General features: G+C 34.5%; 3 protein-coding genes across 4 annotated transcripts; all 3 read left to right on the forward strand.

The window, feature by feature from the left end:
- The first annotated feature begins 424 nt into the window (after positions 1-424).
- On the forward strand, positions 425-3719 carry LOC130979560 (protein YLS7). Of its 2 annotated transcripts, none has more exons than XM_057903020.1 (4): positions 425-695; positions 1005-1773; positions 2044-2318; positions 2662-3719. In XM_057903020.1, the coding sequence occupies exons 2-4, from the start codon at positions 1149-1151 to the stop codon at positions 3463-3465; spliced, it is 1704 nt and encodes a 567-aa protein (XP_057759003.1). In that variant the 5' UTR covers positions 425-695; positions 1005-1148; the 3' UTR covers positions 3466-3719. The 2 variants fall into 2 exon arrangements, with proteins under 2 accessions (XP_057759003.1, XP_057759004.1); XM_057903021.1 differs by having other exon boundaries at positions 425-685.
- Positions 3720-4501: 782 nt separating this feature from the next.
- On the forward strand, positions 4502-9648 carry LOC130982447 (65-kDa microtubule-associated protein 3). Its single transcript, XM_057906456.1, has 13 exons — positions 4502-4690; positions 5450-5507; positions 5616-5822; positions 6099-6341; positions 6466-6675; positions 6750-6905; positions 6994-7153; positions 7247-7398; positions 7597-7684; positions 7832-7905; positions 8076-8150; positions 8282-8471; positions 8954-9648. Exons 2-13 carry the CDS (start codon positions 5466-5468, stop codon positions 9508-9510), a joined length of 2154 nt encoding a protein of 717 aa, XP_057762439.1. The 5' UTR covers positions 4502-4690; positions 5450-5465; the 3' UTR covers positions 9511-9648.
- A 990-nt stretch (positions 9649-10638) lies between these two features.
- On the forward strand, positions 10639-15135 carry LOC130982556 (AT-hook motif nuclear-localized protein 6). The gene is made up of 5 exons (XM_057906594.1): positions 10639-11631; positions 12902-12969; positions 13238-13369; positions 13907-14068; positions 14373-15135. The coding sequence occupies exons 1-5, from the start codon at positions 11238-11240 to the stop codon at positions 14706-14708; spliced, it is 1092 nt and encodes a 363-aa protein (XP_057762577.1). The 5' UTR covers positions 10639-11237; the 3' UTR covers positions 14709-15135.
- Positions 15136-16700: the final 1565 nt, after the last annotated feature.

A 16700-nucleotide genomic window follows, 5' to 3' on the forward strand; every position in this document is an offset into this window, starting at 1 on the left:
CTAATTACATGCACAAAACGAAATTTAAAATTTTTTATATTTATTTAAACGATTTAGTAAATTAAACACTAAATCAATTTAAATTGGTTTAACTATTTGTAAATTAATGAATTATTTAGTCGCCCAAATAATAATACTATGATTACTTTTCTTAATCAAATAATTTATTATTTTAAGAAATTAATTACAACGGATTAAGAATAGAAATTGTTTAGGAAAATATTTGAGTGACTTACTTTAACTCAAATCGGGCTAGCCATTTTTTCACCATATGATGATGATTCCAAGAGCTTGATTATTTTACTATATAAGATAAGAAATGATGACTACTAAGCACGATCATATATCATATTATATTATATATTATTATATTATTATATATATGCGATTCATGTGCTCAAGATTTAAGAGGTTTTGAGGCTTGAGCATGCAAGCTTTGGGAACTCAATAATTTTAATTTTCTCTTTCGGTGAGTGTCATATGCTTAGTAATTTGTAATTGAACGAGATCCTCGCTCCTTTGTAGAAGTGGACAAGCATTACAACATAAACATAGGCAACAAAGAACACCTTGTCCCTAATTTTTCTCAATATTATTTCTTCTAAATTCCTCATTCATCCCATTCTACCACACAATTGCTTGATGCATCTTTCCAGTAGTTCAGAACCAAGACCAAGACAACATGGTACTCAAAGGTTTCTGCTTTTTATGCTGCTTCTTTTTGTTTTTTCATTAATTGGGTGACCCCATTTGGTTTCAGCTCATTTCCTTTTCTGGGTATTTATTTTTTGTAGGAAAAATGTGTTTTTTATTCTTGGGGTACGAGTTTTTATGCTAAATTCCATTCCTTTATGGTTTCGGAACTTATTAATGTTGATGAACTGCATGATCATGTGCTAAAGAGTGTACCTTTCTGCTCATTGTTTCATAGTTTGATTTTATTCATACTTAGTTTGTAATCATAATCATTCCTTAATTATTTGTTTTTGTCTGTGTTTTAACAGTGCTGGTCTTGTGGATTGATGATTAGCAATTTCACTGCTTGAAGAAGCAGCTTTGATAGTTAGTTTAGTAGTTTCTATGGTTTGGGAACTCAAAAAGCCTTTGATGCTTCAAGTTTTAGTGTAGAGCTTATTAGCTTTGTTTAAATGAAAGCCATGACTTGGGATAATCCAAAGAGTTCTCCCAATGAGTCTCCAAGTCCAAGACCTCTTTCTTGGATTGTGGTTTTCTTGGGAGTACTTGCATTGTTCTTGATTTGTGCTTCTGGAATTCTTGCCTCATACCCAGTTGGCTCCACGGTTCGCCAGTATTTCTACGGCATAGATCGTTCGAGATTTTATGATATATCAGTTTTTCCAGTTCATGAAAGTTCCACTGATGTTTCCTCCAATGGAAGTTTAGATCTGGTAGATAATGAACCATCCTCAAGTGATAGGAAGGTAGCGAAAACTGCTACCGAATTAAATTCACAAGAACTCTCTAGTGAATCTGCTTCATCAGAATATACAGAAACCAGTACTGATAAGGTTGATAGCAACCTGCATGCTCAATCTGATTTAACTTCGAATTCGCCTTTGCCAGTGGCTGGTACTATTTCTTCCAATGTGACTGTTAATGTTACAATTGAGGCACCTACATCCGCGGCGTTGATGAATGATCCCGGCACATTAATCACCACATCAAATGATACCTCTAAGTCTCATCCAGACTCAGTATCAACAGCAGTTCCAGCCTCATCTAATGAATCCTATTCTGGTTCTGTTAATTCAGGTTGCATTCTACTTTTCTTATTTTATACAAAAATTAACTGTTTTTATGCATGTTTGCTTTGTTTACTTCTGTAAATACAATGTAGCCATAATATAAGAAGGCATTTCAATTTATCATTTTCAATTTGTTACGTGTTTTTATATGCTTAAAATATGTAAATCATTATTAATGCTTGTATCTTGTTAGTTAAGGATTTCAGGTATAAACTTTGTGATAATTTTGTTTGAAACTGGTCTTTGACTGGTGTTTTATGTTTCTTCTGTTATGTAGGCTGTAATCTATTCCATGGAACATGGTTACATGATTCGTTGGGACCGTTATACAGGAACGATTCGTGCCCAGTATTGACACAAATGCAGAATTGCCAGGGTAATGGGAGGCCTGATAAGGATTATGAGAACTGGCGATGGAAGCCCTTTCAATGTGACATCCCTCGTCTCGATCCTAGGAAATTTTTGGAGGTGATGAGAGGCAAGACATTGGCTTTCATTGGGGATTCAGTTGCTCGAAACCAGATGGAATCAATGATGTGTATTCTCTGGCAGGTTACATTCCTCATTCCTTACTGTTCCAATTTCTATGACCAATGAAACATTTTGGTTATTGGAGAAAAATTGGCCAGTTCCCACTAGCATCTTGTTCTTAACATCTTCTCATGGTTACTCTATTATGACTTCATATTAAGATATCTTTGTGTGAAGATCATAGCTGAGAATTGTTAGATGGTTTGACATGTTTAACTAAACTACTTGACATAAGACATGACCACATCTCAGCTATCATTTTAGTATGTGACTAAATTTTCTAGAAGTTGACCATTACTACTTTGCATTATGATTGCATCTTTTTTCAATAGCAACATGCTTAACCAAAAAATGACACTTTCAGGTAGAAACACCCAAGAACAATGGAAACCGTAACATGCAGAGATTTTATTTTAAGTCCACATCTGTCACTATTATCCGAATATGGTCCTCATGGCTAGTCAAGCACAGTTCTGAACCATTTGATTATGCACCGGAAGGTGTGGATAAGCTCTTTCTCGATATCCCTGACGAGAAGGTCATGGAATTTCTCCCAAAATTTGATGTGGTTGTTCTTTCCTCCGGCCACTGGTTTGCCAAACAGTCAGTGTATGTCTTGAACAATGAGATAGTAGGAGGGCAATTGTGGTGGCCGGACAAATCTCGGCCGATGAAGATCAACAATGTTGAAGCATTTGGTATATCTGTTGAAACAATGTTTACTGCTCTTGCAATGCATCCAAATTTCACAGGGCTTGCAATTCTTCGTTCCTATTCGCCCGATCATTACGAGGGTGGCGCTTGGAATACCGGCGGATCATGCACCGGGAAGGTTAAGCCTCTTGGACTTGGTGAGTTGGTGGAAAATGGCCATACAAATGCAATGTATGAGCAGCAGGTTAAAGGTTTCAATCATGCATCAAAGAAGGCAACAAATGGATCAAAGTTGTTGTTCATGGATATCACTGAAGCCTTTAGTTACCGGCATGATGGCCATCCTGGTCCCTTCAGGAATAAAGACCCCAATAAGATCACGGTGCGCGGCCCGGACGGAAAGCCGCCGCCACAGGATTGCTTACATTGGTGCATGCCAGGTCCTGTAGATACTTGGAATGAGATTTTGTTTGAAATGATTAAGAGAGAGTTTGAAGGTGGTAATGCATCATGAGATATTTATACCTGTCTGAGGACTAAGACTAGTCCATTCTTTTCTTTTTGAATCTTCTTAGAAGTATATTATATAGAGAAATTTATCCCTTTTTTTTAATATAAAGTTTAGGATGATGAGCATCTAGCTTATACCCATGTCTGTTCATGAGTAATGTTGTATGTTCCACATTAGTTCATATATCTTTCTTTCTTGTAATTTTTTACAAATTCTGTTCTATTCCCACTTAGTTGCTGTGTTCATTATCTATTTAATTTTTGTAGTGATTGTTTGGTACCGAGTTCCATGCAGAGCAATGAGAGCATGTGGTCATTATCAAGGAAAATGACAATTTAAATCAAAGACTATATAATTCTTATAGAATACGAAAATGAGACATATTTTCAGTTTTTTCACAATCTATTGTTGCTAGAAAAATAATAAAACTCAGCTAACAATTAAACAACAAAATTTTGCAGAGTCAAAATCTAAAAATTGCACGTTTAAAATTTATGTTGGTTGATTATTGTTTTCTCAGATTTATCCCTATTAACAGATTTTTATTTAAATCCCCTTTATCTTTTTCTGATTTAAATTAATAACTTGTTAATATTATATTTTTGAAAATGATAGTAAAAATTTTCTGACTCATTAACATGTTTGCTTAAAATTTTCAAGTAATTTTCCTTGAAATGATGACTCATTTGGTTTTTAATTTAATTGATTTTGTATTATTTATCAGTATTTTAATTATGATTCAAGAAATAATAATGTCACTCTTATTTTTAATAATTTTACTTTTCACATAATTTTTATTTATATTTTATATAATTTATAAAAAAATAAGAATGACATTATTATTTGTCTATCATTATATTAGGCATATATTTTTATTAAATAAATAGATAAAATATGATTCGATAATTTTTTTTAAAAAAAAAAATGAATGAATGAATGAAGAAAAAACTATCAAATGCACACTGTCCCTTTCATATTAAACGGCTACATTCTCTCTCTCTCTCTCTCTCTCTCTCTCTCTCTCTCTCCTTCAATCATCTTCTCCTTTCATCCCAGTAATTCAAATCACATCCTCAGAACTCAGAACAACGCTGAATTTTGCAGGAAAAAAAAAGCCATCTTCATTCATTTTCTCGGGAAAAAAGATTAAAGTTTTGTTACTTTCTTCCGAGCACCGAAGAAACAGAATTTTGAACATAAAGCAACATTTCTCCAATCCCAGGTTCAGGTCAGTGCTCCCAATTGCGATCGCTTGTTAAATTAGTAAAAATTCCAATTTTTGCTTTTCTGGGTTCACTCAAAAAATCCCTTTTTGAAAATGGAACAGCCAATTTTCTAATTTTGGCTTCCACTCAAAATCCTCAGAAAGCTTGATAAACAATCGACCTAAATTTAGCAACTTTTTTCCATTTAGTTTCTGTGTCGATCGTTCTCACAATCCTAGGTCTTGAAAGTTTCTCGCTTTCTGTTTCAGACATTTGTGTACGCTCTTTTGCTCCTCTTTCTTTTCTAGTCAGTGGTTGCACTTTCTTCTTAGCTGAGATGCATTTCCAATTATTCTTTTCCTTCTTCTGTGAATGAAATTAGCGGCAATTGGCAAAAATGCCGCGTCCTTGATTTGAAATTTGTTTTACTGCGGATAAGGTCATATTTTAAATCTATATATTCTTCCCCCTTTTTTTTTTCATTTGCTTTTTCCAACCACAGAAAGTCTATTGAAAAATGAATCCAAATTTCTGATAAAGCATTTAGAGATCACAAGAACATATTCTGCACTGGTTCTTCCGTTATCACCATTTGATTGGTATTTTCACATTGGATAGTGACCTAATTGACTTGTCATCATTAATTTTCTTCTTTCTTTTTTTTTTTTTTTGCAATATTTGGTAGTTTCTATATCTATTCCAAACATAACTTCTAAATTCTAATCAAGTTAGGATGACATTTTTTTTATTATTATTATTTTAATGAGATTTTCTTTTGACAGATAGTAGTGCTTAAAAATGTCTGAACCTCGAAAAGATTCCCTTATTCATGAGCTTCAGGTATATGTTAAGCCTTTCTGCAATCATGATTCCTACGAACCCTTCCACATGCTGATTAACAGCTGAGAAATTTTCTTTGTTTGCCTTGGATTATGTTTCCAAAATTAGATAATATGGGATGAAGTTGGGGAGTCCGAGACTGACAAGGATAGGATGTTGTTTGAGATTGAAGAAGAGTGTATAGAACTATACAGAAGAAAGGTAGATCAAGCAAATTGGTCCAGAGTTCAACTAAGGCAGGAAATTGCCGACTGCGAGGCAGAGCTTGCAACTATCTGTTCAGCATTGGCAGAGAGACCGATTCACATTAGGCAGGTTGGATATTCTGTACATTGCTAGGTTTTAATTACTTTTAGAGATTTTATGTGTATTTCTTAAATAGGACATGAAGAAAGGGATGCAGTTAAATGAATCCGTTTTATGCCATATTAATGAATTCTATGTACTAAATGTTGTTGCTGACAAATAATAATAATCTTGTCAGAAATTTCTTTTCTGCCTGAAGTTTTGTTGTGAAGGTTATTTGTTATTCCATTGGACCACAAAGACAAAGAATAGGATAAATAACTTTTCTGTCCCTCTTTTTACTAGGATCAAAATGTTGGAAGCTTGAAACAAGAGCTAGCAAGAATTTACCCAGAGCTGGAGGAAATGCGGAAAAGGAAGTCTGATCGTAGAAATCAACTTATAGATGTTCGTGAGCAGATTCAAAGTATCTCAAATGAGTTGTATAGTCCTGGAGAGCATGCTCCACCCGTTATAGATGAAAATGATTTATCATTGAGAAAGCTTGAAGAATTGCATAGGCAGCTTTATGCACTACAAAAGGAGAAGGTGAATAACTTTATGTTTGTGTGTGTGTGATACATGCTAACATGCGCATATACCGTTTTATCAACTTGTAACACATTTTGCTGCTCCTTGGTACTGATTATGATGTTCTTTTCATTTCATGCAGAGCGATCGCCTGAAGACAGTCCAGGACCACTTGCGTACCTTAAATTCTCTTTGTTCGGTACTCGGTTTGGACTTCAAGGAGACAATAGACAGAGTTCATCCTAGTTTAGGAAATTCAGAGGGATATAAGAGTATAGATAATGATACTATCAAGCAATTGACTGTTGCTATACAAGATCTGCGAGAAATTAAATTACAGAGAATGGAGAAGGTAAAGACTCTTTTCAATAGGAAATATTAATTTCTGTTTATTATTCATGTTCTGAATTGCATATGGTCTTGCAGCTGCAAGATATTGCAACAACAATGTTGGAACTTTGGCATTTGATGGATACGCCTGTTGAAGAGCAACAGATGTTCCAAAATGTTACTTGTAATATAGCTGCTTCAGAAGATGAAATAACCGAACCGAACACTTTGTCCGAGGGCTTCATCAGTCACGTGAGTTATAAGTTAAAGTACAAGTTAATGTTTTCATTTGTTGATTTTATGTGGTCTAGAGTTCATGGGAAATAGCAAATTCATGCAGGTTGAGGAAGAAGTGTTAAGGTTAGAAGCGTTAAAATCAAGCAAAATGAAAGAGCTTGTTTTGAAGAAAAGAGCAGAGCTAGAGGAGATTTGTCAGAAGACTCATTTGGTTCCAGAACTTGACAGTGCACTGGAATATGCTATTGAAACTATTGAATCTGGTAATGTCCTTATCAAAATTCACTGGACCTATGACATATGCGCCTTTTTTTGGTGCTAAACTTATATAAGACTGTGTCTTCTTTCATATCCAGGAACTGTGGACCCTGCTTGGGTTCTTGAACAACTTGAACTTCATATTGCCAAAGTCAAAGAGGAAGCATTTAGCAGAAAAGATATACTTGAAAAGGTTGAGAAATGGTTATCAGCATGTGAAGAAGAGTCTTGGCTTGAGGAATACAACAAGGTTGGTCTTGGCTTGATATGATGTGCTGTTATATGTTGTTATACAAAAGACAAATTGTTTAATGCCCCTATATTTTTTTTATAGAAGTTACATAAGGAAACAAATCACATATATGTAGATGTTCATCATTTCTATCAATGTACACATACATGCACACATATTTATTAATTTTATTGCACATTTTTATTTCTATTGCAGGATGAAAATCGATATAATGCTGGTAGAGGGACTCATCTTAATCTCAAGCGAGCTGAGAAAGCTCGTGCCTTGGTTACCAAAATTCCAGGTATTTATATTTTATCCATATTTATTCTTGTTACATTACCTTTACCAATTTACGACCATCTTGGCTTGATGATATTTTTCTATTTTGGGGTCTCATTGTTTGTTTTAGGTCGGGATGAAATTTTCATTTTCTTTTGTTTGTATGTAGGAATGGTAGAGGCATTGAATTCAAAAACTACAGAATGGGAACAAGAGAGAGGCATTGAGTTCAAATATGATGATGTAGGTACCCCCTCCTTAATATACTTGATATGTATTCACTAAAAGAAGAAAAAGACTTGATATGTGAGTCTCAAAAAGAAATGTTGGATGTTAACTGGTGCATTCTAATTGGTTGCTCAAGTTCAAGTAATTTTGTGTCAAAATGATTTTCACTGTGCGTGACTTTCTAGGCCCGTCTGCTCTCTATGCTTGAAGATTACACCAACTCGCGGCAAGAAAAAGAGCAAGAACGTCGTAAGCTGCGGGTAAGGTCCTCTTATTGGTTGAAATATTTTTCTAATTGGAATTCAGACAACACTTCATTGTATCTGTCAAATTCACTTTCCCACAAATGGATGGTGCCAAAACATGTTGAAATATCACTTTTCTGTGTCAGAACCTGAAGAAACATCAGGGACAATTGATAGCAGAACAGGAAGTACTATATGGGTCAAAACCAAGCCCAAAGGCTAATAGTGCAAAAAAGCTTTCAAGGCAGTCAAGTACAACTGGATCTGGTAGAAGAACCTCCCTTGGTGCAAGTTCAAAACTGGAAGCGAAAGCTACTCACTCATATTTCTCATCAGGTAGTAAAAGGGTCTTCATCGTCATAACATTTTTCATCCTGTAAATACTCTTCTTTAAATGGATTACACAAGCACAAGCAGCCATCAACAATGTAGTAATGTATCTAAAAACAACCTAAGATTTCTGGATATGGATTCCTGTTTGTGTTTTGCATTGTTTTAGAAGAAGAGTCTTCTCCGACGGGTTCTCCCAAGCACTCTCAATGATGGTCGTTTGGTAAGGCTGTATGTGGCACCGAGGAATGGTTTAGGCATTTTTCTTTTTGTTTCATATTGAAGGTGGAGGCCAAAGCCACATCTCAGCTGGTAGATTTTCCCAATATTTCTTGCTGGTATATCTACAATTTCCTTGTGTTTCATATAAATTGCACAAACAGCTTGCGATGTATGATGTATGCATGCACATTTTCTTTCTTGTATGATACTCAATGCATATGCAACTAGAACTCTTACAACTGCATTTTGGTTTACCTCATGTTCAGCTAAAACAGGAGTTGATATTGCTCATTCTCCTTTGGAAAAAAACTTATTTGGTAGTGGAAGTGTTCGCAAGATAGATTCTCCTTCAGTGAGACAACCTTTTTCACCCATCTCTTCGACAGAATCATCAAAAGCAAACTCAGCAAATACCACAGATGAACTAAAAATGCAGCAGACTGAGGAGTTGGTGAAAACATTAACACTTTACAATATGCCATTCACTAGTCCCTCAAAGACATCAACAGTGGTAGATGAAGAGAATAAAACCCCAAAAGCAATGCCATTTTCTCCCTTCTCTTCAACATTACCACCAAATTCCTCAAATGAATCAGATATACAGACTCAGAATTTACAGAAAACAATAACACTACACAATTTGCCATTCTCTACTCCTTCAAAGACAGCAACAGAAACAGTGGTAGATGAAGGGTATAGCACTCCAAAGGAAATGGCTATTCCTGCTCCAACTAAACCTTCATCAGTTCCTTTTGGAGGATACTCGGCTCAAGAAACTGAATATTCCTTTGAGGAAAGAAGGCTTGGTTGTGTGTTTGAATGATTTTGTGAAGTCAAATTTAATTGGCTTCTCAATTTGTGTACATAGTCTCCTACTAGTGTATGTGGAAAATGGATAGAGCTTCTGAATGCAACATTTTGCAGTCTAATGTGATATTTTGTTATATAGTCTCCATCTGAAAATGGCTAAGAGTATTATTCTGTTGTTATTAAGAGTATTAATCAAAATCCATTCAACAGATATAGAATAAACCGTTTCAATATTGGCAGATTGAAATTGTGATGCAGCATTACACAAGTATTAAATGAATGGAAAAGGAAAAAAATGCAGCATCAACGGCAAAAACAGAAATACTTCATCCTTATTTGATCTGGCCATAAATGTTATAACTGAAATATCAGAACATTTAGTACTATTTTGCTTTGCTACAAATACTGACAACTGTTTACAGTTGGTACAACTAAACCAACAAGCCCAAAAAAGAGTAACATCAGCACCACCCTATTGGTCATTGGCTCATTGCATGTTTGGGAAGATGCTGCAACAAAATTAGCAAATGTTCATGGATGCATTCATTGTTTATGTCACCATTATAACTAATCTTTCTGTTTACATGACACAAAAGATGAAGGGAGAATCAAAATCAAAATATAGCATAACACTGCATGTGTTACAGTTGCATTTTAAATAGATTCACCAAACCGAACCATGGGATCATTTATATTTTTTCTTTTTCTTTTTCTCTTGTAAAAATATTAAGTTTTTTTTATGTAAATTAATAAATTTTGAATCATGACATTGTAACCAATAACTACACATTTTAACATTCATTTTCCTATTAAAAAAAAGAAAGAAATAAGAGATATTAATATCCATTTATTATGTCCTTGGTCAACTTTAATTTATTTATCTGAAAAGACAAAGAACTTGTCAGCGGTTGGGCGAATGGAATGGCTCCAACCTTGCTTTACAGCTTTGAATTTTTATTTTTGAAAAAGCTTTAAATAAATAAATGGAAATTTTATATAAAAAAAGACAATTTTTCTTTCTTTTCCAAAAACCTCACCTAATTGTTTATGTATTCAAATTAAGAATCTGTATTCACAAGCATTTATTAGATTACCTTTATTAAATTTCCAAGACGGACGTGAACCAATTTCTTAACCGAAATTTATACTTTTGAGTTTTGCAATTAAAATATTAATTCATAATTAAATATCCATTATTCAATTACTTTATCATTTTAATAAATATATTATTTTTTTTCCCATTTTTTCAACTTTATTTATTTACTACTCCTTTTGAATGAAAACCCTAATTTTCATATATCACTCTGGAGAAATTACGAACCGGAGTTGTTATTTTTCTCTGTAATTCTAGAAAATTTTTCAATTAATTTTTTTTTGGGGGTTAATTTTTGAAGCTTACTCTGCTGTTCTTCAATGGTGGAGATTTGAGCTACAGTGCTACGTCTTTCTCGCAGTTCAACATCAAGCCGCTGAAATTCGAAAATTCCACTTCTGGGTTTTCATCATTTTCGTTAAAAGTTTGTGTTTTTGAAGTTCCTTCCCCCAGTTGCATTTTTATTAGAGCTCAAGCTTCATTGCACTGTTTTCTGCATTCAAATCAATCCCTCTTCACAAAGTTCAAATTTCCATTTTTACCCCTCTATTTTTTGAAGCTAACTGGTTAAACCTTCAATGAGTTGTGCCTAAGCATTGTTTTTTAGCTTCTGGGGTGTCTTATTTTTACTTTGATTTGCAAAAAAAATGGAAAAAGAAGATATTTTTGGTTCTGGGCATGCGGTCAAGGCTGATGAGGCTCCAGGGGGCTTCCACGTGGCACCAAGAAGTGAAAATATACAGTTTTCTGCACCCACGGCGGAGCCACCGCAGCAGCCGGTGGTTCCGACCACGGCTATGGTGGCAGTAACACCGGCGACAGGGACGGATGGGAAGAAGAAGAGGGGGAGGCCTAGAAAGTATGGACCGGACGGCAAGTTGACGCCGGAGGCAGCAGCGAAGGCGTTGTCTCCGATGCCGATATCGGCGTCGATTCCGTTGACCGGAGAGTTCTCAGGGTGGAAAAAGGGTAGAGGAAAGGCTGTTGAATCAATGAAGAAATCATATAAATTTTTTGAGTTTGAAAATGCTGGAGGACCAGGTAGAAAATTTTCTTTCCTCTTTTGAACATCTTCATTTTATATAGTGTAGCCTCCACTAATCTTGGTTATTTGCTGTTTACTGTTACATTTGCCGAAGTTAAAAACGAAAAAAGTTTCTCAGTTCAATTAGGTTGATATTTATTTCTAGGGTATTCATATTTGACTATGTGAGAAATAAGATTATTTTTTAAAAAGAAAAAATGGGTTGAGGTGTGGTTTTAAGCTGTGTTTTGTTTTGGTTCTATGCTTTTGGTTCATGCTGTGGAAGGGGAAATTTATAGATGGTGGTACAAGTGGACCATTAGATTAAGATTCCCTTTCAGATCTAGAAAATGAAGACATGTATGTAGTGGTTGAAGGGGGTGGATATTTTTGTGGTCAGAGTTAAAGTGAGTGATGTCGGTTTTCAGTTTAAGGTGGCAGCACATGATGCCCCATTTTTTTCTCTTTTCCTCCCTTTTTATGAGGAGAAGATTATGATTTACGAGTGATGACATAATATCTGACACCACGGAATTTTGTTAGGACAAGTGAAGGCACCACACTAAGCAGTAAGCACATTCAGCAGGGTTCTCAGTCTGGTACCTCAGCTGATGTGACCATCCTTGAAAGTTGAAACTGGTCCATGTTTCTAATAATTGTATTCAACACCTTGCTATCTGACCTCATATTATAGGGGATTGGTTTGGACCAACCATGCATGATATTGTTAAGAAATTTTGAATTAATAAGGACACAAAGTGGAACAATTTTGAGCAATGAATTTTCTTATCTGATGAAAAAAATGGTGTGTTTTAAGAAAGTTGTTTCATAAAATGATGGTTAGACAAATGTGGTAAAGTCTGTAATAAGCTTGTGGACAAGTTCTGTGGTGGTCTGTTCTGGAATGCATGAAGCATAAGCATAGCTGATTTTATATGAACTTGATTAGGTGAAGCATGGTTGATCAAGTTAATGGTATATATTGAAGGCTAATAAAGTATCTTCTGTGGCACTAGCTTTTTGTATAACCTCTACAAAGTGTTAGCATGCATAAGTAAAAAATAAGGCATAGAATTGCAATTGCTGTTTTTCCTCATTAATTACCATAGTGAAACATATTTGTCAAAACTGCTTCCTTTTCTGTATTTTCTTAAAGGTCTCTTGTTCAATATAAATTCCTAGCCCGAAGTGTATCATGTCCGGTTAAAGATGAATTAATAGAACTATGCTTTATGTAAAGTATGAACTTGAAGTGCAATTCATCTAATTATTAATGTATTTTAATAGGTAATGGAATTGCATACTCAGTTGGTGCCAACTTCACACCTCACATTCTTACAGTAAATGCTGGAGAGGTATCATGCTTGTTTCCTATTGATCCACATTCTGCAATAGTCAAATTATAGTTTTAATTTAGCCTTTTGCATAGATGCAAATTCCATTTATTTTGTTCACTCATTGGAATTCATTGTATTTACTCTCAATTGTAAATACCTTTCAGAATATATGATATTTTCCTATCTTTATTTGGTCTACTATTCAATATGGTTATTATTGAAAGTAATCTATTACAGCACACTCAATTGTTAATTGTATTTTTTATTTTCCTATGACATAATCCAGGATGTTACTATGAAGATTATGTCCTTTTCTCAGGACGGATCCCGCGCCATATGCATTCTCTCTGCCAATGGCACAATTTCAAATGTCACGCTCCGTCAACCAACTTCTTCCGGTGGCACTTTAACATATGAGGTTAGTTCATCCCTTGTGAGAAGCACAAAAAGTAGAGTTCTCATGCCTTATACTTAATGCTAATCTTACGGTCTTACTGTTTTATATGCAACCCTCTTCTTTCAGCATTTTTATGTTTTAGATATCGAATTTCATAATTTTTGCGTTACATAATGTGTTAATGTTTGTTTTTAAATAATATGGTATATGGTTTTGGTCTGTCTGAGGTAAAAACCATTTTTTATGTGATTTAGCTTCTCTTGCATCATTTTTGGTATCAGATATTGAATTACATTAACTATAGCTCTTTATCTGGGAATTCTGTTGCATACATCGTTGTTTTGTGTCATCTTTACAATTCGGATTTCCTTTTGCACTATACATATCTGGAAAATAACTCCCATTATGAAGATAAAACTTCTTTTATGTTTTTTATTTGAGATCAACACGTGGCTGCTAAACCATCATCATTCTTTGCCATTAATTCCCTCAAACTTAAGACTGATGGTGCTGTTGGATTGCGTTAAATATGCTGATGCATATTGGGTTCTTTTACAGGGACGGTTCGAGATTCTTTCCTTGTCTGGCTCATATATGCCAACCGAGAACGGATTCACAAGGAGCAGATCTGGTGGGATGAGTGTTTCTTTGGCAGGTCCAGATGGTCGAGTAATGGGAGGAGGACTTGCCGGTTTGCTGGTAGCTGCAGGTCCTGTGCAGGTAACTTCTGCTGTAAAAGAAATTTTGAGAGAATATTTATAAAGCTTGTAAAAATGTTGAAAAAATGCTTAATTAGTTCAACATCATAAAAAAACAATTATTTTTGTTAACTTATAGCTTAGTATATTAGTGTTCTAAGATTAGAATTATGATGAACTATTTAGGGCATGGTAGGTTTCCCTTTTTTTCTGTTTCTTTTTTCACTCCTATTTTCGCTTATTGTTTCACAAAAAATTACTAAAATGAAAACAAGAAACAAAGAGGAACATTTCACATATTAAACTTGTTTGTGGTTTTGCATCAGGTTGTTGTTGGTAGTTTCATTCCAGGTCACCAGTTAGAACATAAACAAAAGAAGCAAAGGGTGGAACATCATATATCATCAACTATATCTGCTCCACTTAATGTTCCTACTATTTCTGCTGAAGAAATGAAGATAAGTCTTGGTGGAGTGAAGCCTTTCATGACACCCCCTTCGGTTCCTTTTCAAGTTGAAAACATTCCTCCTCCTCCTCCTGCGTTTGTCAACGGCCAATGTTCTCTGAACTCATCTGGTGACGACGACGATGAAGAAGATGCCTCTTTGCATGAGAAAGAATCTAATCCTAGTCTTTCAGATCCTGCTGGAGTTGCATGCTAAAACATGTTCTCTCCTCATGATTGACACTGATGCTGACAAAATTTGACTTGAGAAAGACGAACACGCGTTCTATCCGTTCTAAAATATCCGTTACTTTGACCGATATTTTGAAACGGAAGAAGAATATTGGAATGAGAGGTTTGAGGTTGGTTTTGAGCAAGAAAAGTTGTACTCTTTGGTGCTTAGGTGGTTTAGTTAGGATATCACAAATTGGTTATGCTTTTCTTCTTCTTCTTCTTCTGTGTCTGTTCTTATGATGTGTCTCTAATGTTTTTTACTCATTGTTGTAGCAATTAGATGTAGGAATATGCCACGTACTTAACTTGTTTACAATTGTAGGAGAATGAAATTTGAATGTGCTTGAGGTGTTTCTGGATTGTAACCTGACTATATTATTTTATTTGAAAGAAAAAAATTGCATTTTATCTTTTTCATGTTTGATTGTTTTTCTGCTTATCTCTATATTGTTCTGTGCACCAAAGAATCTTCAGGGAATAATAGTGTGTAGTTGATCTCAGAAATGCTACTTTAGGGACCATTTTATCAAAGTTTCTTCCATTTTTACTTTTTTATTAAAATGATAAAAGAAAGGGAGAATAAATAGCATGAGAGTTTATTGGGGGGAAATCTGTTAAGAGTTAAGAGCAGTTACCTCTGCATTTGTTAAGTTTAGAGACACTTTGGAGCAGTCTGGTATGAAATTACATTTTTCGTTTCCATTTTAAGTGTTCTCTATTTTCAAAATTTGTGAAGAAAAAAAAAAGGTCAAAACAGACATAATTTTATCGTTTTCACTGTTTTCTTTTTTTTCTTTACAAAATTTAGAACACTGCAAATCAAAATGTAAACCAAACACACCTTAAAGTACAATTTTCTTTTTTCAAATATAAACTCATGTTTGGCAGTTCATTCAAATTTGCACTATCTATATCACTAAAAATGTTTTAGGATGTCAAACTTCACAACTGATATTTATGTTTATTTGCAATTCCAATTCCCAGAAAGAGAAATAGTCTCTCCTTCTTGGCTAATGGCTAGTTCTTCCAATTTGATAAAAAGTAAGGAGAATATTGTTCTGGATTAAAGAAATTCCCACAAACTTTTTCTTTACTGCAAAAGAATCAACTTCACTAAAAGAAGAAAGATTAAATGGAATCTCCACATATGCTGCTTCCAAGCATGTTCTTTACTCTTTTTGCAGTTCACTTTCTTCTCCTTATCCATCCATGTGATGTGAGCAAGAATAAAGGTTTTAGATTAGAAAAACCATCTCATATATTTCTTTCAAAATTGGCAAAAGACCAAAATAATTTATCAAGGCACTATTAGTTCTAGTTAGAACATTAGAAAAAAAAAATCTCTATGAATTAAAAAAAAACATCTATTACTATTATTTTGTTGAATGATATAATCATACAATACATTATACATACATACATCAAAATGTAACATAATGCAGATATGTTACAAGCATGTTACTTAATATAAGTTTCTTGGTATTGTTACAACATTATACCAAGCTTGATGTGATCAACAATTCTTCTTTCCATCCTTTGTTGACTTTCTCTATGAATTCCTCTACCCTTTTTCTTAACTCGTCGTCCTCCTCCTCTTCCTTCTCTTTTTCTTCTTCCTCGTCCTCTTTTTTCACCTCTTCGACGAAGCATTCATCATTGCCTATAGTCTCAATGATGTCAACTTCAATTAGCTTCGCTTTTACTTCTGCTTCGACTTGTCGGACATATGACACTTGTATTGCTCGCAACTCGGTATCCTTTTGGAGAAGAAACTTCGAGTTTGTTTCTTGTGTTTGAAGATTTGTTCCCATGGAAGGAGTGACTTCACTATTTTCTTGATGAACACTACTACTAAGGGTAGGCTTCAAGTCCACTAAGATATACACTATAATCAAATTGCAGAAGCAAAAAATGAATGCAGAACTTGAAGCTGCTTGAGTGATGAACTCCACTATAGAATCCAACATGTTTGTGA

This window comes from Arachis stenosperma, chromosome 5, assembly GCF_014773155.1.
Source record: "Arachis stenosperma cultivar V10309 chromosome 5, arast.V10309.gnm1.PFL2, whole genome shotgun sequence".
NCBI lineage: Eukaryota > Viridiplantae > Streptophyta > Magnoliopsida > Fabales > Fabaceae > Arachis > Arachis stenosperma.